Source organism: Quercus robur, chromosome 4 (assembly GCF_932294415.1).
Source record: "Quercus robur chromosome 4, dhQueRobu3.1, whole genome shotgun sequence".
In the NCBI taxonomy this organism is placed as follows: Eukaryota; Viridiplantae; Streptophyta; class Magnoliopsida; order Fagales; family Fagaceae; genus Quercus; species Quercus robur.
This window is the reverse complement of record NC_065537.1, coordinates 82,924,576-82,948,225: the sequence shown is the minus strand read 5'-3', so window position 1 is coordinate 82,948,225 and position 23,650 is coordinate 82,924,576. Positions and strand designations below refer to the sequence as shown.

The window sequence follows — 23,650 nt, the reverse complement described above, 5'->3', positions numbered from 1 at the left end:
ATTGCACTGACAATGAAAACCTTAAGCACAGCTGAAGGATTAGGAATTTGAAGGGGCTGAAAGGTTTGTACGTAAAGGGAGCGACCTCCTACCCTGCTGCTTATATAGAGGGCAAGTTGGCAGCATTTAATCTACGCAGATTTCCAAGAAGTGCTACAGACGAGACAGTTTTTACTTAATTCCCAACACCGTCTGCAACCCTAGGACTTGGATAGCCTCGTAAAGGGGACATATTCAAGTCGCACCTCAAGCAATGAAACGACGAAGACGCAGTGTGAGCAAACCTAAGAGGGGTGTCTCATGATCCAGCGCAACTCCCAGACAAATGAAGAGATACCGATACTAATGAAGGTTAAAGCTGGGCAAGCCATGATGTAGGCCCGACATCACCAAAATCCTCCTCCCCAACCAAGAGGTCGGGCAGCAGGATTTTGAAGGGTTATTGTGGGGCCAGAAAATTTACGACCCTGGCCCACTTTACATTAAGGCCCAAGGCCTAAGCCGAGGAGAACAATTGCCGAGGACATATAGTGAAAGTCCAAAAAAGGCCTAAGGATATGGCTGAGGACAATCTTATACTCGGCACCTCACCGAACACCTAAAGGAAAGGACGAGCTCAGTGCAGGGGTAGGACAAGTGAAAAAGCTGCCAATACTGTAGTAAAGAGCTCTGCATCTGACAGATCCATACTCTTCACCATGCCATTCAGCTTTTACAACCATCCCCAACCATTCTAGGTATGGGCTGATAGGACAAGTCTCCACCCCAAAAAGTGGAATTGACATGTGAACACTAGAGGGAGGGTAAAGGCTAATATAAAAGGGAGAAGTCTTAAAGAAGGGGGGGGGGGGGAGAGCATGAATCTCCTCGGACGAGGTCTGAAGACTGGAACTACTCAAGTCGCACCAGAAGAAGGTTTTGCTAGACACGTTGGGTTCACCCTTGTACAAGTTTCATAGAAACCATGGCTAACCGTTGTCCGGTGACCAAAACCTAGCCTTACAAGCCCACACTCTACTAATTATATTGTTTGGACCCTTAACGTGTGAACCCAACACTATTTTGTGGGTCGTTACAATTTGTGTCCTTACAGGGATGTTAGTGCTATTTTTAAGAACATTATTACCTGCTAATCTGCTAGTATGATTAGCATACACAAATTGTTAGTAGTTCAATTTATATCCCCCTCAAATGCAAAGTAACCTATTCAAGGACCACCATCATGCGTGTAGTAGAAAAAAAGAACCATAAAAAAAAAAATATTGAAAATAACAAGTGCTTTTTTTTTTTTTTCTCCACTTTTAAACACGTGTCTTAAAAAAACACAATTTCAATTCATTAATGGTAAACAAGATGTCCACATTCATGACTTATGGTGATCAATGGGATCATTATATGGAATCACACAATATGTAAAACGAGTCATATAATTATAAATTATATGAACTATAAAAGACACTCAACTATATGACAAATTCACACATATAATCTAGAAAAAAATAATAAAATTCAATTTATAATAATATGGTTACATCCACAATCATCAATGATATCCAAAAGTAAAGGCTCCAAGTACATAATATAGGTCTTAAAATAACATAAAAATTTAAGATTACGGCATATTATATAAAAACAACAAATGAAAAAGGAAGTTCCTTCCATGTCTTCAATAATGAAACTTATTAGAAGGGCACATAGAGTAAGATGGATGAATGAAAAACGCATCACTCTGCACAGGAAGATAGGTAGCTGATGCAGTTGGAGACATTGGTGCATCTTTGGAAGTTGAGGCCTTACTTGATCCAAAGGAGTATGTTGCATTTTGTTGGGCATTAGTTTTCTCGAGGCGAAGAAAGTATTTTTGGGCATGACTTGCAATTTGTGTATTGTTCTTTGTCGAAACATGCCTTGCAATGCTTTTCCAATCTCCCTTACCATATATCATTAAACCCTCTTCGAACAACCTGTTTATAGAGATTGAGGAAGAACCATAAAAAAAAAATAATAATAAAAAAATAAAATAATTTCATTGATTCCGTGAAAGTATGATGCATGAGATGTATAAGTATACGTATCAAAGTGGAGCCAGACAAAACATATGAAAGTAAAATTAACAACAAAATTTCCATCAATATTACGTTAATTAAATTATAAAAAAGAATAATTATTTCCTTAGACAACATGGCTAGTACTATAATGCCAACCCACTAAATTTATGTCCATCACGTTTGATCAAAGGGTTTTCTTTTCTATTTACTATTTATTTTTAAATAAAGATCTTATTGTTTTCACATATATCAATATACATACCTTAAGAAAAAAAAAGGAGAAAAAAAGAATAAGAAGAAGAAGAAGAAGTAATTGAGTACGTGTGTGTGTATATATATCATGAATTAAACACTGAACTCCCTTTTTTTGAAGGGTGAAAAAATAATATCTATCATGTTTTAGGGTTCACTCGGGTTCACTCCACCATGTTAACAAGTCTACAAGATACATATGGATTTAATTTCTCTACATACTATCTACAAATCTGAATTAGTATTCAAAATTTACTTGTTCAAAGAAAAACATGCTAGCGCCAAGTCTAAATAAAAAGAATGTATGTTATATATATATGAACAGATTCACACTAACAAAAGCAAGAACAAGTAAAAACAAAAGTTTTTGACACATACTCATGTTCTTCTTTGGTCCATTGATCCCCCATTCCTCGTTTCTTCTTGGGTTTTTCTTCCACAGCAGGTGCTACTTCTTTTCCTTTTTTCTTCTTATTGGGTAATTCTTCAACAATTTCACCAATTTCACTGTTCCCATAGTTAGGTACCTCTATGAAACTTGGCCTATGCCTTATAAATACTCCTTCAATTAACGACCCGTAGTGTTCCTTAATATCTAGTATACTTTTCGATGGTAGCTCACGAGCAATTTTCTCGAAAATATGTGGACAATCAAGAGGAATTTCTTTGATCAATTCCTCAAATTTCTTATTCTCTTCAGGACTCCACACAGCTCGTGGTGGTGATTTGAGATTGTAACGAAGATCTGAAGAAAGCAATGAATTCATGGTGATAAACAAAAATATAGGAATAAAGGACTAGTGTATGGTATTGGTAATTGTAATAGAAGAGAAGGAGGTTATTCTTATATAGAGGCTCGGTTATGGTTTGGGTTTACATGTCCTATTCAGACAAGGATTAAGGGTTTACTTGGCAGCAGTCAAAAAACTCCTGATCAGATAAGGATTACATTAAGGAAGTGTTGGCATGCAAAGCAAAGATCAAAATTTACGTTTCTGTTAATGCATTCCAAACTTGTATCGACAATTACATTGCCACCGCCATTGAAGCCATAGCCCAAACCCATAAGTAATTATTATTATTTTATTAATAAATCAATAAAAGGCAATTTTTGTGTAAGAATTTGACAAAAAATTTTTTAATTACGTTAGTTTTTCCAAAATAATAATAATAATACTAGGTAATGTAATTTTTTTATGGAAAACAAATCTGTTATAGATTGCCACTTAATCAATGACACGGCAGTCAAAATTTTTGCTAGGTTTAATTTGTAGGTTTTCTTTAAATTAATTTTATCCTCCGGGTGTGCCATACCCACCAAATTGGGATATTATAATTAAGAGTGACAAAATTTTACACGACTTAATAAAAAGACACAACAAGTTAGTAGGTTATAAGTTTAACGAGTTTGTATCATATTCGAGTTGACACAACTAACCCGTTTGGTAAATGTATTGTGTTCGTGTCCAACACACGAAACCCCTTTAATTTGTTTGATCCGTTTAGTTAAATGTTATTTGATCAAAATACCCTTTTAATAATCCTAAGTATATAAACTTATTAATTGCTGTGATTTATTTTATTTGACGAATTGTGATTGATTATTTGTGATGTTAAGGAGTTTTTACTTTTGAATTATTATCTAAGATGCAATTACTATATTAATTATGTTTTTTTAATTTTTTTTTTAGTCAAATTGCCATGTGAATTAGTTGGCAGTCCAAGAAAAGAATTCCTAGCCGGAAAAGGATTTTGTTAAAAACTTAAAAGTGTTCTGACACAGTGACATGCGGTGTCATAAAACTACAATTCCTAGCCGAAGAAGGATTTCGTTAAAGAAGAGAAGGAGTGATTCTTGATTTTTCAATTTTGAAAATTTGACTAGTTAATTTATAAAATGTTCTCCTGATTTGCATCTAATGGGAACTTTACATGAAAATTGGGAACATAATCATCAATGACTCTGCAAGTTCACTACAAAAAAAGAGGGCTATAGCACTCAATTTGTAGCTTGGTTAAGTTGTTTCGTTAGGTTCATGAGGAGTTACAGGCGGACATGGGAACATGCAGTATGTCAATCACAAATTAGCTGTTGGGGATCTTGCGACGCACGCGGTACATGTGGCTCTTTGAATAAAAGTTGTTGCTCTTGAAAAATGTAGCTATAGCCAATAAAAACGCAGCTATAGCCTATAGTTGCGTTTTTATAGCCGCATTTCCAAACACGGCCTCTACTGTGCAGCTATAGCCCCCTGTGGGGACCTAGAGCTGCATTTCTAAAAACGCGGCTCTAGATCATTGTATAGCTGCGTTTTTTTAGCCCTATAGTTGCGTTTTTCCACATCCATAGGTTTGGGACCTATAGCTACATTTTGTAGAAAACGCAGCTGTAGGCTTGGTTTGGGTTGCATTTCAAACATGGCTATAGTTTGAGGACCTATAGCTGCGTTTTATAGGAAACGCGGTTATACTACGATCTAGAGCCGCGTTTATAGAAACGCAACTCTGGGGCTTGGCCTATGGCTGCGTTTGAAACACAGCTCAAACTGGGCCTATAGCCACGCTTTAAACAAAACACGACTATAGGTCTCGCATCTATAGGGTGTGTAAAAACGTGGCTATAGGGCTTCCAAAACGCAGCTAGATACCCCAACATTGGGTTTTCCTGTAGCCACGTTTTCTAAAATGCGGCTATAGGGTTTTTTTTAAAAATTTTTTTTTTTCTTCCTCAACACATTACTGCCCAAAACAAGACTTGTAATTTCTGTAATTCCTGCCAACACTCAGATGCAACCAATTGGAGCCAATAAAACAAATTGCATAAACAAATAATTACCAAAATATTAATTACATAAATGAAATAATTACATAAACAAAACAATTAAGTTCGTTGCCAAAAGATTAATTACATAAACAAATAATTACATATAAAATACAAGTTCCCAACAAACTTTGGTTTTTACATCACAAAATGCATATCCCTCAACGAATTTCTGGCAAGCATCATGGTACAGCCAATTACCTGTGACAATGAGAACATCGGAAATAAGCTAATGTTTTAAGCTAAAACAAACAGACTCTAAACAAAACTAAGTATTTTGCTAGCTGCACTTTAACAAGGTCAACATCCCTTAAATTTTTAGAGTCTTTTTGTTGTAAATCCATTTAAAAGCATAGCATCTTAATACAAGACTGAGAGTGAGACATAGTTCACTAGCTGCACTTTTAAAGGTTTAAATCTTTTCAAACTCTATACAGTATCATAGATTTCACTCTTTTCAAATTCATATATATATATATACATACATTTACATAATCCATATTCACTGCCATTTTATAAATATAACAACAAATGTTATAATTTCTTAGATGGAATGCTACCTTCCAATAAGGTCCTTTCACATTCAAGCTCACTAGTCATCAAATTTCAATTCTTTCAAGTTTCAACAATAAATTGCAAACAATACTTCATGTCGAGTATACCATGTTCTAATTAACCACATTGCTATTATTATCCTTCCTTTAAAGAAATTAAATTAATAATGGAGTATGTGGTTGACATTTAGCAAGTGTAAAAAGACATGGTTGACATTTTCTAATTTGATTTTATGTCTTATAATACATCTACTTCCCTACTTCTTGCTTCATAATTTGATTTTTTGTTTTTAATTTTTTCCCAATATAGTTGTATATGTTATAACGAATAGTTGTATTTGTTTTACCAGATGATTCACAGTTTCATTCCCATGGAGAGTCCCCATCAGGCATTGCCACCCTGAATATATTAAAGGCATCATATTAATATCACATAACAATGCATTGCAAAAAGTAGTGTTTTGCTAAATACACCTTCAATTTGGTACCTGAGACATTGACAAATCAGGTACACTGCCGGTAAGTTGGGTGAACATTGCATTCATGCACGTCATCACTTCAGACATTTGTTGTTGGTGCCTTGCTTCTGATTCTTGGTACCTTGCTTCTGATTGGGCAAGTTGTTCTTGTACTTGGGCTAGTTGCTCAGTCAGTCTAAAGGAGTTGTTCTCCAACTCCGAAATCCTTTGGGTTGGTCTGCTTGGCAACGATGTAGTCAAGGTAAACTGTGAAGCATTTGTGGCACTTCTTCTAGATGGGGTGATTCCAAGTCCCACCCCATGTACACGTCTAGGGCACTCTGGACCAAACATTGACCATATGCATCGTCTTTGGACTAGAGAATTCCACTACTAGGCTCTCCTTATAGTCGCATGCCCTGTTGGCTCAAAAGTTCTTCCATCCTATTCTGTACATTTTCCCACAAAAACCAAATAACATATTACACACTGTAAACAATACAAACACAAAATACACTAAAATTCGATTAAAATTGTGCTTACTGTGTTCTCTTGCGCATGGGGAGTAACAACAGTCCCATCTCTCCTACGGTATACTTTTAGATACACATCTGCGCACTCAACCGGAGCCTCGTTAGCTTTTGCCTACATGATGAACAAAATTTCATACAATAAACACAATTGCTCTCAGATTTGTCATGTTGTTTATCATTTGCATTGACTAAGGTGTTCATGAATTCTAAGTTTATATCTACCACCAACAAGAAAGTAAAAGAGTATTTTCAACATTTAGTGTATTTTAGAAGCATAAAATCAGCTTATGTGATACACGAATACAGTAGCACTTGTAATGCATTTCTTACCATGTCATCAGAAATTTGTGCAAAACTTTGAGCCCTAAACGTTGCTATCTCCTTCTGTTTACCTCGACTAACCTTGTTCTTGTTACTTAATGTCTGCAACCACATTACCGGCAAAGTATATGAAAACTAAGAAAAAAAAATGGCAACCCAACGCAACTCATCAATCCTTAAACCCATCGAGTTGGGTCAGGTTGGAGCAGCTACAGCAGATTGGTGGATTGAACTATGGTATTGATAAACTAGCTAAGAAAAAATAAAACATACACGTGTGATGTGCATTGAGATTAAAGAGAAGTCATCATCTTCCTAAGTGTTCCCCCCTCCCCCTCTCTCTCTCTCTCTCTCTCTCTCTCTCTCTCTCTCTCTCTCTCTCTCTCTCTCTCTCTCACTCTCATGAACATAATCTTCCTAAACTTGCAGATTTGGTCCTCTCCCTCATGTTTCAAACTAGTCCACTATCTTTTAAAATGCTTCTGTTTAGTTCCTATACTTTTAAGGTCCTCGATGTCAATTATTGGATGGAGAAGACAGACATGGCAAATAATTGAGTTGCTGCAGAGCTTCACTCAAGTGATTCCATATTCCATAAACACACGTACACGTAACTGATTCCTTACACAAATACGTATATGAAGTGCTTGTAGACCCACCTACCCATCCACACACACACATAGAAACAGTGAAACACTCCCACCCACCCATCAATTTACACTCATTCATGCTGAGTACATAACCTAATGTTATTTATGCAAAACCAAAAGTACTCCAAATTATGGGGTTAACAGTTTAACAAAAATTAGATAATGACACACCCCCCACCAACCAGAAGCAAAATTTAAATAAACTTTAGACAAAAATTGTAGCTCATTCTAAAATTCTCAAAAATTCATAAAAAAAACTTCTTTGGAATTTTCGATACTATGTAATGACCTTGCCTCCTGCAACTAAATCACTGATTCAGATTTACAATCACAAACATAATAAACAGATATATAGAGACAAAGATAGAGAGAAAGAGAGAGATACCAATGGAGCTAAGAGCCTGTGTTGTTGAGGTGGATACGCTGACTGCTGTGAGGAACAAACCTTGTGAGATTGAGACTTGAGGAACGATTCCTACAAATAGGCCTATATAAATGAAGCACAGAATTAAAATTCCTAGTAAATCACCCATTACCAAAAGATTTAACAAAAAGTAGTAGATATATTATAATAGAAAAACCCTAGATTAAAATTAAAAATTATAAATAAAAATTATAAACCAACATCCCAAAACCTCAAATCTGCGAACCCTAACCCTAATAGTTTAAATTTGTGGTGCTCAAATTTTACATAATGAACCAAATTAACCCATAGCCCCCCAAAAATCCATAACTCCATGTGCTTAAATCTGCCCCCCCCCCCCCCCCCCCCCAAAAAAGAAAAAAAACTAGAGAGAATTTGCGCTTTGTTTGTTTCTCGGGAAAGAATGAAAGAGTGTGAAGAAGAGACCTAGCGATTTTAGGGATTTTCCCCCATTCCTTCCCAAAAACCAAAAAGAGGAAAAAGAACAATAAGAAGAGACCTCGCAAAGAAATCAAAAGCCCCAAAGATTGAAAAATGGAATTTCTTCCAAATTAGACCATGAAAATTAGAGAGAGGATCGATGAGAGAAAGAGAGAGAGGATCTATGAGAGAGAGAGAGAGAGCTTACCAATTGATGAGGTTGAGAGCTTACTGATTGTGGGTTGAGAGCATGGCGGCGAGAGGTTCAGAGCACGATGACGAGATTATCGGGAGCTAGGTTGAGAGTGAGCTGAGTGTTTTTCAATTTAGGGATTCAATTGTGTTGAAATTTTAAGGTGTTTTTCAATTTATAGCAAACCTAGAGCTGCATTTGATTAAACACAGCTTAAACATGTTTGGAGTTGCGTTTAACCAAACGCAACTCTAAAAATTTTTAAGTTGTGTTTTTTAAATGCAGCTCTAGACATGTTGAAGCTGCGTTTAGAACAACGCAATCTGCATTTAATCAAATGCAACTCTATAAGTTTTTAATCTGCGTTTGTTAAACGTAGCTCTGAGATATATTAAAAAAAAAAAAAAAATTCCTAGGATGGCTCTAAAGCTACATTTTTGAAAACGTGACTTCATTCCTACCTAGCTAAACGCAGCTTCAACATCACAAAACGCAGCTTCGGAGCTGGTCTATAGCCGCGTTTAATAAACACAACTATACGACTAGTGATAGAGCTGCGTTTTTGTAAAACGCAGCTCAAACAGCACCTTGAAGCTGCGTTTTTAAAAAACGCACTAAAAAGGCAGCTCCAAAGTGCGTTTTTAGTAGTGGTTCTTTCTTCACAACACTAGATGTGAGGAACTGGTTACAATCCAAGTTGGCCAAGTGATGAGATGCTGGTAGGTGGAGAATTGAGCAAGTGGTGTCAATGAGTTCTAACTCAACCTGACACTTCCTTGTAGTTATATGTATTAGGTTGAGGGTGCAATAGCAGATTCAAGCCTTTTTGGGTTTGGGTGCATGTGTAACTTACCAATAATTAAAAAGATAAAAATTATTATATTTTTTAAACTAAAATTATGAGTTAAAAACACGATTTCATTTTAAAAAATGTATATTACAATGTTTGCGTAGCAGGGTGTATGTAACACATAGTACCCTAATTTAAAATATTTAATTGGTCAGACTATCTTATGTTGATCATAAATTCAGTTGTTATTCGGCTTGGGAGTAGATTAGGGTGAAGTATCTTGAGGTTAATCTGTGGAGAATTTGGTTTTCAAAACATATTTCCCAAAGCATGCTTTAATTTGCTAGCTTGCCATTCAACACAGACTCTCAACTAAGGAAAAGCTAGTTAATTGGGGTTATAAAAGTGGAGTAATTTTTAGATATTTTTAGAGCATAGAGAATAATGTTCTGTACTCTAAATTTGAGAGGATGGAGTACCTAAAAATTTTCCTATATGGAGTACCTAAAAATTTTCCTATATGGGCGATGTACTTTTAAACCTTATGCATGAACAGATTGAAATTTAGGGATCATATCTCTTTTGATTGCTTTCACTCAAAGGATAAGGGAAGTCATTTTCAGAAAATGTTTGCGTAGTAGAAGAATAAGTTGTTGGGATAAGTGTCCTGTGCCATTAAAAAGCTGAAAAGGCAAAAGTCTAAGATAGCTTGGCAAACTCTCCAAAATAAAAAGATAGCTTGGCAAACAGTTGATTATCACAAGACTACTTGGATATAAATACTAAGATTCTTGGGGATAGTCAAAATCGTGTTTGATCTCTTAAAGGTCATTGTTAATAATGTTAGGGGTTGTGTAGCTTGTTTCAGAAATATGAAGAATTCAATCTTAAATAAATAAATAGAGCTATTTGTAGTTTATGGAGGATTATCCCTATGTCCATATTTTATCATGTTTAGTTTGCCTTGCTTAGCTTCGTTCTTTTATGATGTTTGATCTTTAGGCTCTTGTTTTAGCTAGACAACTAGTGCTGCTTCTTGTAGTGTATTTGTTTCTTTTCGTTAATGATACCATTGTTTTAAATGGTAGACATATAGAAGGCTCAAATACTTCTTATTAATGCGACTTTATTGAGTCATTGAAAAAAAAAAATTTTGATAAACATTTTATTGAGTCATTGAAATTTGTATAATCTTGTAGGAACCTCATCATTGTGGGAAAATGAATAACCTTTTTTAATAGGAATCATGACACAATTTCTTAGGGGTACGGTGGTATCATAAAATTAGCTTAAAAACTTCTTTTCATATTTTAATTTTTTTCATGTTAGATACATCTATTTCTAATAGGATAAAAAAAATATTTTATACATCGAATATATGTAGGAGTGTGCAATCAATCCACCAACTCACCAAAATAGATCTGATCCAACCTAACCTGCAAGATTGAGTCGGTTTTTAAAGATTAATAAGTTGTGAAAATTTATTTTTTAAGTGGGTTGGATTAATTTTTTTTTTTTTTTTTTTTTTTTTTTGGGTCGGATTAAGTTCAAGTTATAAAATTTATAAATCTGCCTAACCCTAGACTAATTCATCAACAACAGCCAAAATCCTGCATTAAGAAAAAAGAAAAATTACTGTTTAAACGACTTGTAGCAATCCCATTACCCAATTACACCACTTCCCAAAACCCCACGTTTAAAATTCCTCTCTAATTCAGTAATAATATTATTATAATAATCACCCATTACAAATGCATACCTTTCGTGTACCTTAATCATACGCAAACAAAATCGCACAATCCCAGGAATCTCCACCTGATATCACACAAAATCGCCACGTGTACACCCAATACCAATTTCAAGTATATACGTCGCGTGTACACTTATCACACGCAAACCAAGCTCCCCTCCACCATTTAACACGAATCTCCAAGGCACAATGGCTAACGTGCGCTGCAGGTCCGCTAAAAAGTCAACCACATGTAAGAGTATATGAACACAATAAAAATAAATTTGTTAACTCAAATATTTGAAAAATTATTGTAAATTTTTTGTGTGTAGGTAACATTGGTCCGCTACTCTCACACACAGTGACACCCATTGAATAAAGTAGCCTATAGATACAAAAAAAAAATTTGACTAAATTCTTAAAAATCTTTCATCTCGCAGTTTATTGATGGTAGATAAAAAAATAATGTCAATGATAAGTGTAAATAAGAACTAAAAATAGTTTGTCAAATTGTGTGTTTGTAACACAAAATTTTTTCACAACTATAGATGTGATAAATTGTTTGTAGCGGATAAAAAAATGTTGTTAGTATTCGGCCTAGATGAGAATGAGTAAATGCTTGCCAACTCAATTGTTGTGATTTTTTTTTTTTTTTTTATTGTTGATTGAATTACTTTTCATCAAATTTCAGTGATGACTTATGTTTAAATGATTTAAGTTTAAAGGGAAATGTTAACGGTTGTTCTAAGTGAAATATTTAAGAAAGTTTTTATGAAATAATAAAAAAAATAGTTAATGTTTTGATAACTTTTTTTTTTGGTAAAAATGGTGTCAACATTTTTCTAAAATGATTTGTTAATAATTACTTTAAAGGGAAATTGTTAACAATACCTTAAATTAAAAATTGAACTTGATTGGTTGGTTTAATAGGGGATCTATCACGTCTCGAACCCAACTATAAGGATAGACACGTGACGACTGCCGCGCTTATAAAGTAAGCACCCTATAAGTGTGCAAGACCTTCTTAGTAACTAAAATTTATCCTCAAAAATTAAATAAAATAAATTCAAAATACTTCAATAATTTCTTTATGAATAGGTCTCCAATAATTTAATAGGAACAAAATCCAAACCTTATGTACAAAATGCCAATTGACCAATAAATATAAAACTATTAGAAGACCATCCAATCCCAAAATCACTAAACTTTTTTTCTTGTTCACAACACAACATCAAAACTCCCAAAACTTCCTATTCTTCACAATTTGAAATTGGAGGGGAAAAAGGGGGTGAGTTGACAACTCAATGAGTAACTTAAGTCCTAATAAGTTCTATCAAGTAATAGATCTGTAAAGTATAAGGTGTAATATGTGTTTTCAAAAGTTATAATATACTATGTGTTTTCAAAATAACTAAAGAAGTTTCATAGTCTTAAAATCATAAGTTGCACATAGATCACATACTTTAATCTTACAGATATATTATAGATGGTCTAGAAAATAGTTAGTTTTCCATATATCAGAAGTTATAACTTACAATAGGTTCAAAAAACACATAAGCAGCTTTAGTGACTCAAAATAGTTCAAATACTCAAACATTTCCAAAATCATATATGTAGTTTTAAGGACTTAAAATAGTTCAAATATTCAAATGTAATTCATATTCTAAACAATCTTATGACTATGGTCACGCTATATCCTGGTGACTGAGTATTAGAGTACCAATGAATAACCTCTATTAGCTGAGTATTAGAGTACCAATGAATAACCCCCATTGGCTAGGTATCAGAATCAATTTATAGTCAATTTGTCCATAATCATATATATGAAATCATAATTTCTAACAAAAATATATCTTATTCAAGAATGTATATAAAAATCATATACTTAGTTTTAAAATATATTTGTAATAATCCTTTACTTGAAATTAATAATACAATAGAAATAAAAATTCTAGCTGTAGGGTCACAATTTGGAGTTCAGGCCCAACAGGTATGGGGTTCTAGTCCAAGGAGTCCAGAAACAATGAATTTGTAGAGAGTGAGCTATAGAACTAGGCCTTAACGAAGTATATTCTAGCTAAAGATGAAAATTCCCTTCACGTCAATAGATTTCTGGTCCGAGAAGATGAAATGAACACGGGTCATTGTTCACAGACTATGGTTCTTGCACCGTTCTTCTGTTCTAACTTTCTTTTTTCTCTGTCCCCTTCTTCATGGGGACTCCCCTTTCTTATATAATCTTCTTGAAGTCATCAGGGCCTTACACTTGTTGATCATCTAGACCTTCACTCAAGTGCCTGTCCCATCGGACATCCCCCCATCTTTTTGTGAGTTATGGTAGTCAAGACAATACTGTTCATAGGCCCTTTTCACATTAATGAGGCTAAAAAAGTAACTGCAATACATTTAATGTGGCAGCTGCAACCTCTCCTTGGACACCCAATGTTTCCTTCCTTTATACGGGCCCGTGGGACTCATCCTTGTTACTAATGCCCATTGGGGAGGTCATTCTAGCAGGCAGGGTGCATGCTTGAGCCATATTTGTTATGTCCGAGGAGACATTTCTCCTCAGACCACCTTCTAAACATCTTCAGGGCCACAAGAATTGGGTCGGGAGCCCTTTTGGCACCCACATCTTCTCCTTGGACGTGGTTGAATTTCCCATACGGGGCCCAAGGTCCATTGTATGATCTTGGGCCCTTGCCTCTACACTGACAATTATAAACAATTTTCAGTAGTTAAAAATACATTAATATAAGCAAAATAAAACTTAATTAGGATAAGGCTACTTACTTCCAAAAGCCATATCAAAAAGAACTTCTTCCTAACATTTCTTCTAAAATCCTTAGATATCACATAAAACAATTTTGCAAGTACCATTTACTCAATAATCAAATAATTTTAAAATAACTTATAACATTATTCGGCCAGAATAAAAACTGCTAAAAATATCCATCTTATATATTTCAAAACTATCATTAATTTATCTATATAATTTCTGTCCCCTCACTAAGCCTAACAATAGTTCCCTGTTTCTTACACCAAACTCAGATAGTCAAAATATTTTTGTTTCTTTACTTTCTGCCACAAATAGTTCCCAGGAATAAAACCTATAGAACATACTATACTTATAGCCATACAGGGTCTATACGTGTTTTTTTTTTTCTTTTCTTTCCTTTTTCTCTTTTTGTCTGCCACCATTAGTTCTTCTGAGACGAGGACAAACTAAGTACTATATCATAAAAAAATCAAAGCACCAGGACATTTACGAATACACCATACCATTCTTTTTCTTTTCTCTATTTTTTCAAAAGCATGTGAGTCTACCATTGGCCTTAGTAGCCTATTGGCACCCAGGTACCCTTGTGTCCTGATGCTCGAGGGTTCTAGCCCCCGCAAAATCACCTAGCAAAAAAAAAAAAAAAAAAAAAGCATGTGAGTCTATGTCAGACCTCAAAGCATGCCTAGACTACTAGGCTTTTGTATATCATCAAGTCTAGTACTTAGGCCACTATTCTTTAAGAAAAATTGTGTAGAAACTTCACACCTACTTGAACAAATCTTAACGCAACATAAAAATCTGCTGTTTCTATTGCAGTTGACACTCTTTATTAGAGGAGTTTGAGTAATGTTATTTGTATTTTTTTGATATACATATAGGTAAAAAAGTGTGTGAAAATATGTGTAATATTGTTTAAAAACTGAAAACATGTATTTGAATATGCTTACTAAACAGGCCCAAAGTCTTGGAAAAGGTTAGATTTTCGAGATAGGAACAGTTGCTTAGCGTCCAAAATAGCAAAGATATAAATCTAAATCCTTCTTCTTCGTTTACAGCATAAAACTCACTAGATATTTAGATATTTTTACTACTGGCCAAAAATACTCACATAAAAATATTATAATTTCATATAAAGCCTAAATTTGACAAAGAATGAGATTTCTTAGACTCTTACCTTAAGTGTGCCGTCAATCTTTCACTACTTGAACAAACTCATAAGTCTCCCTCCAAAATATTTATTGTTATACTCTAACTTATTTAGCTTATATATATATATATATATATAGTTAGGGTTTCAACCTAATTTTCTAAAAACTCTTTTAATAATATTAATTATAAAAATTGACCCCACAAAAAGATTTACTTAAATATTTTTTTTTCCTGGTATTACAGAATCAAAGCTAAAATCGATCTGATTTATACTATTCTAATCTAAGTATATATTTGAGTGAAACTCTCCTCCGAGGACTTAAATTTCAGCTCTTATCCCCATGTCATAAAAAACACTTATACTTGTGAAGTAACTATTACGACACTGATTTTTTTTTTCTCAAATTCTTTAACAGTTTATGACTTTATGTTTTTAAAATCATAAAGGTAAATTATAACTTACCTACATGTAGTTTGGTTAAAATTCAAGTTACTGTGATTTGAAATTTGACACTTTATCCATCTAAGGTTAGCTTAGTTAGACTTAAGAAATCTACATCTATTAAAAACAGAGTTAAATACTCAACTTTTATATGTATTTTCTCAAAAAACACAAAAAGACATAAAAATATTATAAAGAATCCAACAAAATACTTATTTCGTGAAATTTCAAGACAAGTTTTTTTTTTTTTTTTTTTTGATAAGCAATTTCAAGACAAGTTAAACAACTTAAATTTAAATTTCGGTTAAGCCACTCAATCATAAATTTAACCCAAAAAAAAGGCTAACGTGCGCCGAGGGTCCCGCTTAAATACTCAAACATAAAAGCACCAAAAAAGCAAAAAAGAAACCCAACTCACTCTCTCTCCCGCCATCCCAAACTCTCTCACCAAAAAAAAAAAAAGAACTTCTTGATATATTTTTTTAACGGAATGGAGCTACCGGTGATCGATCTGAAAGAATATCTGGCGTTTCTAAACGGAGATCCGTCGACGGAGAAACCCGGACCCGAAGTTATCGGGCTATGCAAGGAAGTGAGTCGGGTATTGAGAGAAACCGGGGCGCTGTTGGTGAAGGATCCGCGATGTACGGTGGAAGATAACGATCGGTTCATAGATATGATGGAGAAGTACTTCGAGAGACCCGTGGACTTCAAGCGCCAACAGGAGCGTCCCGCTTTGCATTACCAGGTTCGGTTCGTCTCTTTTCTTTTGTTTGGTTGCAAAGATAATTTGATTCCCAAATATGGATAGTTAGTTCCGGAGTTTAGCTGTTTGGTTGGAAAGAAAATGTGCGAAAAAAAAAAAGAGATAAAGGTTTTGGTCTTTACTTAAGATCTTAGTAAGTTTATTGTTAATTTTATGAATGGTTTAGATTTAACTTTAATAAATGTAAAAATAAAAAAAAGTGTAAATTAATTTATTTTAATGCTGATATGGCACGGACACCAAATCAGACTTATTGGAGTTTGATTGATTTTGTCGGAGTTTTTTTTATTTTATTTTTTTTATTGTGATTGAGGCTAATTTATTTATTTATTTATTTCAATTGTTACTATACCGAAATGAATTGAAACAGAAATACTGTACCGAGATGTCAATTTATTTATTTATTTCAATAATAAATATATTATGTACTTGTTATAATTTGTTTTCCTTATTTGATTTATTTTATTTCCATATGTAATTTCATTATGCATATTTATATATACTTTATTATTTTTATTTGGGAAATACTAAATCTGAAGGCTAAACTTTAGCTTTTCCCAAATAAAAACTTAGGTTATGTAACGGTTTTTGTTTTCTATTTTCAAAAATTTGTTTTTGGCAGTATAAAGAAAAAACAATTTTATTATATTTTTGAAATAAAAAACATGTTTGGTTAGTTAAAATTAAAAAAATATTTTTTTAAAAAAAAAAGAAAATACTAAAATACAATTGTTACTATGATTTGAATTCTAATGCTAACTCATTAAATGAGACAGATTCATTAAATTAAATGCGTGTTTTCATTAATTTGTGAAAATTAGAAATTAAAAATAGCCTTTTGCATGTTTTTAGTTTCTTTCACAAATTGAGTTTTGAAAATAGTTTTGTTTTCTGTCCATTTTGGGTTGCCAAATAAGTTTTTTAGTCTCAAAAATAGATTAAAAAAAAGAAAATAAAGGGGAAAAACAGTTACCAAACATATCCTTAGTAATTTAAAAAAGCTTATAAATTGAGGGCAAGACTTTAGTACAGTATTTAGGTACTATTTCTTAAGTTCATTTCTTAAGATTATGTCATGTGTGTATCAAAAATAAGATTATGCCATGTGGATTTTTTTCATGAGATGAAGTATATTTTTTAGTTAAACAACCACGTGGTTAAATTTTAAGAGGAACTTAAGGAACAACACCTAAAGTACGGTACCTAAATTTTATCCATAAATTGAGGTTATAATGAATGTGATTAGTGCCATTTTCATAATATAATAAATAAATTTCTGAATTACTCTATTTTTTTTTTTAATTGGTGACATGTTGATTTATGCAATAAAATTATAGCACTTTTATTTCCCGGTTTGGTATCTTGTTTTGAAATTATACTTTTTTCAAACAAAGACTCGAAGTATATCCTTTTTTTAACCTTACTTCTTTCAATATACAATCCTTTAAAATAGCCCCTTTTTTTTTATTGGTATAATTCAAATTCTAGTTCAGGAAGGGGGATTCAAATGTTAGATTTCTATGTTGAAATACTAAAAAAGTGTTAGTTGAATTATAAGACTCTTGGAAAAACAGCCCCATTTTCAAAAGGCTGAAAAAATAACTCTCTTTGTTTCCACTATCTAAAAGCATATCCTTATCATTTAAGGATACACCTTTAGATTTGTAAAATTTAATGCAAAATATGAAATGAATACATTTCTTTGGAGTGGATCATTTTCCCTATATAAAGGACACAAAGTATACCATTCAATTGACCTTTTCCAATGGCTTAGTCCTCCCTAAATTTTCCATTGAATCATGATGTGGTAAAATCTAAACAACTTTTTTAATAATGAGTGGTTGAAACTTGAAATATTAAGAACTGAGTTGTGGAGTTAGGGTAGTGTTGGATTTAAAAACCTTCAAAAGTTCACTTTCTTTTTTGTTCTGGTTGTTTGCTCGGAAAATTAGAGAAAAGAACAGGAAATTGTATTTAGAAATGGTAAAAGGTTTATTCAAATTTTAAACATTAAGTGTTGAACCTTTTGCTGTTGTGGGAATATGGGGTACCAATTAAGTGTGCTCAATATAGTTTACTTGTTGAGGAAATTTAGGCAATGAAAGAGGAAGTTTGGAACTTTGAAAGTGGGGACTGGAAAAACCAATTGTTGTTCTCTTTACTTTTATTGTTTTGTTTGAATGTTGTATAAGATGTGATTAAAACTAATGTTCCATGGCTGTTAAATCAATTTTGCACTTTATACTGTTTTACTCTTTTGAATGAAATGAGTGGAATTCTAGAAGTATGTTGGGCTTGAAGACTAGAGGCCTGAAAGACCATAACTGATTAGCAATTAGAGGGCACACAGTACAGTATTTCTGTTTTAATGTGAAGTAGGTCATCAGTGGCTTCTTTTGAAAGTTGATTTGTAGAGGAGGTTAAAGCTTTGTCTCCTTTCATTTTTTCTAATGGCTTTAGATGTTGATTCTTGTAATTAAAGAAAAAGAATGGCATGGCAAATGCTCATTAATAATGAAAAAAAGGTCCTTCATTAGTTGAGTATTGTCTTTCACTAAAGATATATATACTTGATGCCCCACCCTGTTATAGGCACCAATTTAATATGTAAATTTGCACTGATTTATTAAAATATTGAATTTTTGGCACAAATGGAGATAACAGGTTGGGGCAACACCTGAGGGAGTAGAAGTTCCAAGAAGCCTTGTTGATGGAGAGATGCAAGAGAAGTTAAAAGCAATGCCGAAAGAGTTCCAACCAGCCACTCCTGAAGGACCAGATCGCAAGTGGCGATACATGTGGAGAGTGGGTCCTCGTCCTTCAAAAACCCGATTTCAGGTCTCACATTTTTCCTTTTCAATTTTTTTTATATTATTATTATTATTATTTTTTTTTATATAATATGATTTGATTTGTCCTTTTAATTGTCATCTCTTTTGTGCAGGAACTCAACGCAGAGCCCGTCATACCTGAAGGTTTTTCTGATTGGAAAGATACCATGGATTCATGGGGATATAAAATGATAGCAGCAATAGAAGTAATTCATCAATGTGGTTCAGTTAATTTGTAAGACTCCTTATGCATAATTTCTAAAGTTATTGTGTAACAATATTTTATTTTTTGGGCTCAGGTTGTAGCTGAAATGGCAGCAATTGGGTTTGGCTTGCCAAAGGATGCATTCACTTCTCTTATGAAGCAGGTAATACAAATGGTCAACAGTTACAGTTGTCTCACCACTTGTGTCTCTTTGTTTGTCTCAAACTCATTGATGCTTGTTTATTTTTTCAAAGTAAAAGTGGATGGTAACAAAGAAAGGATTGTTGCTTGTGATTTTGCAAATGATATGATGACACATCTCCTTAAATATTTTTCTACTTTCTGTGGGAAAATGCATACTCCTCAACTTTTGTGTTACGGGATGAGTGACATAGGGTCCCCATTAGTCCTTTCCTTTTTGTTCTCCTGTCTCTCGTTCTCTCTCTCTCTCTCTCCTGTTATGCAATTTTGTCCAGTTATCTGGTAAGAGCAGATTAAGAGTCTAGAAGTTGCAGATTGAATATGTCTCTCTCTCTCTTTCTCTCTCTCATTTCCCTTGTATAATTATAATTAATTGCTTTATGCATGGGGGTTTTTCCTAGACCTGTACAAGTTAAGAGACAAAAGATAAAAAAAAAGAATTTAAAGGCAGTGGGGGACATAAAAGCCCCAATTTGTAAGGTATCTAAAGGGTTGAAAGAACTATATGCTCCATAAAATTTCTCTTTTCGGCTTATCAAAAAAAAAAAAAAAAAAAAAAAAAAAAAAAAAAAACTCTTTTCAGTGCAGTCTATGTTTGAATAAGTACACAAGCCTTCTTAATTCCCTATTGATATGTGTTTCCAAAGGCTTGGGCAATGATAAATAGGAGAGAAAAAGGAATGGGAAAGGTGTGTTGTGTGCATCTTATCTAGTAGCCTTTTACATGCTTTAGCAATTTTTCTTATGCTATTTTTTGTTGGTAATAGTTAAGGTATTGTATGAATCATATTCTTTTTTGTTCCATTATCATGCTTCTATCTTATTAGCTTTATGCACTTTATAACAAGGGCATTTTCCTTTCAAAATCCAGGGACCACATCTTCTTGCTCCTACAGGGAGCGACCTCCGGCGTTATGGCCAGGAAAGTACTGTTTTTGCAGGATATCACTATGACCTTAATTTTCTAACCATTCATGGAAGAAGTAGATTCCCCGGTCTCAACATTTGGCTCAGAAATGGGCAAAAAGTTGAGGTGAAGGTTCCTGTAGGGTGTCTTCTCATTCAAACAGGAAAACAGGTAATAGTAAAGACTGATGTTTGGTGTTTATGTTTGTGAACTAGTATATGGGAAAAGCAATTAAGAGGGAAATCACAAAATTTGAGGCAAGATGTTATAGGGTTACACCATGTCTGGCGTCCTGATGGTAGGAGCTACCTGATTATTGACATTTTTATTTGGGTTGTCTATTACTTGGCTGCTAAAAAATTGAATATATATATATATATATATGTGTGTGTGTGTGTGTGTGTGTTTTGCTTGTAACTCAATTGAGTGTGATCATAGAAAGTGTCAAGTCATTTATTTGTACAAATAATAGAAAATATATTGTTTATTTATGATATATATTTAAGTATAAGACAATGTCATCACATATAGGAACTCATTTGCCTTTACTCTTCAACGTGCTCTGGTTTTCATCACTTCTATCCTTAATTCTTTGGACAAGGATTCAATCAAATTCTCAAGTAGTGCGATTGGCTAGCTATGATATATGCATTTCTAATTTGTAGATTAATTATCTCCCTTTTGCATTTCTTTTATGCACAGATAGAATGGTTGACTGCTGGAGACTGCATAGCTGGAATGCATGAAGTAGTTGTCACTGACAGGACGATCGAAGCAATCAATCGAGCAACAGAACAAAATCGCAGCCTATGGAGAGTATCTTCAACGGTTAGTAATCTCAACTATACCAGTATCAGAATTACACCATTGTCGTATTTTCTATGAAGTTGGCATCTTTAGTGATCTCAATGTGAATGACTTTTCTATGTCATGTTTATTTATGACCATTTCTTTTTTGATGTAGTATTTTTGACTTCTTTTATCTCTGTTATATATATATATATATATATATAGTTGTTTTCCCATATAGCATCAGATGCTGTGTTGAAGCCCTTGGGTCACTTTGCTGAATCACCACTCGCCAGCAAATATCCGTCTATGTGTGCAGGGGAGTTTGTTGAACAGGAGCTTTCAGTTATCAATCTGAAAGGGAACAAAGGAGAGCCTTGACAACCGGTAGCAATTAGTTTCCAAACTGCATCTTAAGGCTTTCTGGATTGATGAGTTTCAAAAAAGAAGGCTGACATTCTGACAAAATGTAATTTCATTGTTCTATGGACAGAAATCATATTGTTTCATTGTTGTATGGCTAGAAAAACAGATTTGATGGCACATTAGAGCTGTTAATTTCAATAATTCTTGCTAGTTGTTGAAATGTCTTTAAATTTACAGAATAAACAAAATAGTCTCCAAAGTCAAATCCACTATTTTCCTTAACGTGCAAGGAAAGGTCTTAACTTAATTTGTGTGCTCATATTTCTAGCTTAATTTGGACAGCAAAAACAACTATTTTCTTTTTGGCAACACAAACAAAAACTGCGATTCTTTAAAATGTGACCCCTATTGTTTAGGATCAAATCATCAATGATCATCACTAGAAAACTTACACTATTCCATATCATTCACAGACTCCCCGAAAAGAAAATTCATCTAGAGTTTTGTAACAATTGGGATCTTGTCTTAATCCAAACAAAGGAAGATTTCAAGAATAACATTGCAAGACATTATTCATATAAAAAAAAAAAAAAAAAAAACCTTCCTAAGATTTAAAGATCTGTAGTCTATTATTAACATTGTTGCCAAGAGGAGTTATAGAAGAACTTTTTCTTTGTCATATCAGTGATAAGAAGGTTAGAAGGCATCAAAAGTCAGACAATCCAAGGAAATATTCAATTCCTCATTCTGCCTTTGAGCTTGCCATTCCATGTCTCTGTTTGATGTTTCTGTGATAAAAGCTCCTACCAAATGGGTGGCATCAGCGGATGGCAATGACCATGAAGAAGAGGAAGAGGAAGAAGAAGCCCCATTATATAGCTCGTGAACTCGAGCATGAATTTTCTTCTTAAGGTTTTCCAATGACAATGATAATTGTTGAAGATCACGTAGACCAAGCTCTTCAATAGGTGCTTCCCAGATAAGTTTTTGTTGGATCTCCTTCCTCAACTTTTCAATTGCCTCTCCTCGCTCTTTCTCGATTTCCAATTCCTTAAGTTTCATGTCGAGTTCCTTGCTAAGCTCCAGAATTGTAGCCCGTTGGAGAGACTCCACAATACCACCTGTACCAACATTTGTTTGTGGATTTCCACTGACATATTGGTCTATGATTGTGTTGATATCTGGGTTTCCAAAACAGAATGGCTTGCCTGTAAGGGAGAACACAGCTATGCCAATTTTTGCACCACATAGTATACAAAGCTCACTTGCACTCTTGAAGAGCCCACTTTTGCGCTTTGAGAATGTAACTTCGCGACAACGATAGTCTGTTATTAACTTGTTTTCAATCTTCTGTCGACCTTTGCTTTTAGCTTTGTTCATTGACATGATTGAGAAGTAAAGAAAACTCAGTCTTGTAGGAAAATATATAATGGCTTGTTGGATTTCAATAAAATGGAATGGAACAGTGATTTATAGGAGAAATGGAATGAAAATTCAGCCTTGCAGAAAATAAATAATGGCTTGTTGGATTGCAATCAAATGGAATGGAACGGTGATTTTTATAGGAGAAATGGAATGAAAACTCAGCCTTGCAGGAAAATATATAATGGTTTGTTTGAATTTTCAAATCAAATGGAACAGTGATTTATAGGAGAAATCCGGAAATATCTTATTTCAATGAACAAATCAACATTATTGCTAGCCCGAGCATTTATAAACTTTTTGTGTTTCTTTTACTAGGTGAAACGCAAAAAAATAAGGCATAAGCATATGTTGTGAAGTGTGATACCTGAAATGCAAAAATCATTGAGAGTGCATTAATGTGCATAGTGGAACATTTTTTCCAAATTGACTTAAAGATTAATAATTAAAAAAAATGTTAGGAAATCTTATAATATGATTTAAATTCTTTTTTATTTTCCATAAAATACATAAATCATCTAATTCTCCCCTGCCCCATATAAAAAAAATTGAATTGAAAAATGTTGATTAATATATAGATTATAAAGTAATTGTTAC

At 33.6% G+C, this 23,650-nt stretch overlaps 3 protein-coding genes across 3 annotated transcripts; 1 reads left to right on the top strand and 2 right to left on the bottom strand.

Moving 5' to 3' along the window:
- Positions 1 to 1,666: 1,666 nt before the first annotated feature.
- On the bottom strand, positions 1,667 to 3,067 carry LOC126722778 (transcription factor SRM1-like). The gene is made up of 2 exons (XM_050425927.1): positions 2,679 to 3,067; positions 1,667 to 1,964 (listed from the first exon to the last, which is right to left on the bottom strand). Exons 1-2 carry the CDS (start codon positions 3,065 to 3,067, stop codon positions 1,667 to 1,669), a joined length of 687 nt encoding a protein of 228 aa, XP_050281884.1.
- Positions 3,068 to 15,970: 12,903 nt separating this feature from the next.
- Positions 15,971 to 21,832, top strand: LOC126724008 (uncharacterized). Its single transcript, XM_050428056.1, has 7 exons — positions 15,971 to 16,314; positions 18,997 to 19,170; positions 19,277 to 19,369; positions 19,463 to 19,531; positions 20,441 to 20,647; positions 21,179 to 21,304; positions 21,491 to 21,832. The coding sequence occupies exons 1-7, from the start codon at positions 16,057 to 16,059 to the stop codon at positions 21,644 to 21,646; spliced, it is 1,083 nt and encodes a 360-aa protein (XP_050284013.1). The 5' UTR covers positions 15,971 to 16,056; the 3' UTR covers positions 21,647 to 21,832.
- Positions 21,833 to 22,327: 495 nt separating this feature from the next.
- On the bottom strand, positions 22,328 to 23,017 carry LOC126722777 (agamous-like MADS-box protein AGL61). Its single transcript, XM_050425926.1, has one exon. The coding sequence runs from the start codon at positions 23,015 to 23,017 to the stop codon at positions 22,328 to 22,330; it is 690 nt and encodes a 229-aa protein (XP_050281883.1).
- Between the last annotated feature and the right edge of the window lie 633 nt (positions 23,018 to 23,650).

Coding starts and splice junctions, on each gene's coding strand:
- LOC126722778 (XM_050425927.1), bottom strand. CDS start 3,067: ATGAATTCATTGCTTTCTTCAGATCTTCGTTACAATCTCAAATCACCA. Junction 1,965..2,678: donor TGGACCAAAGAAGAACATGA/GTATGTGTCAAA, acceptor CTCTATAAACAG/GTTGTTCGAAGAGGGTTTAA.
- LOC126724008 (XM_050428056.1), top strand. CDS start 16,057: ATGGAGCTACCGGTGATCGATCTGAAAGAATATCTGGCGTTTCTAAAC. Junction 19,171..19,276: donor CTTCAAAAACCCGATTTCAG/GTCTCACATTTT, acceptor TCTTTTGTGCAG/GAACTCAACGCAGAGCCCGT. Junction 19,370..19,462: donor AAATGATAGCAGCAATAGAA/GTAATTCATCAA, acceptor TTTTGGGCTCAG/GTTGTAGCTGAAATGGCAGC.
- LOC126722777 (XM_050425926.1), bottom strand. CDS start 23,017: ATGTCAATGAACAAAGCTAAAAGCAAAGGTCGACAGAAGATTGAAAAC.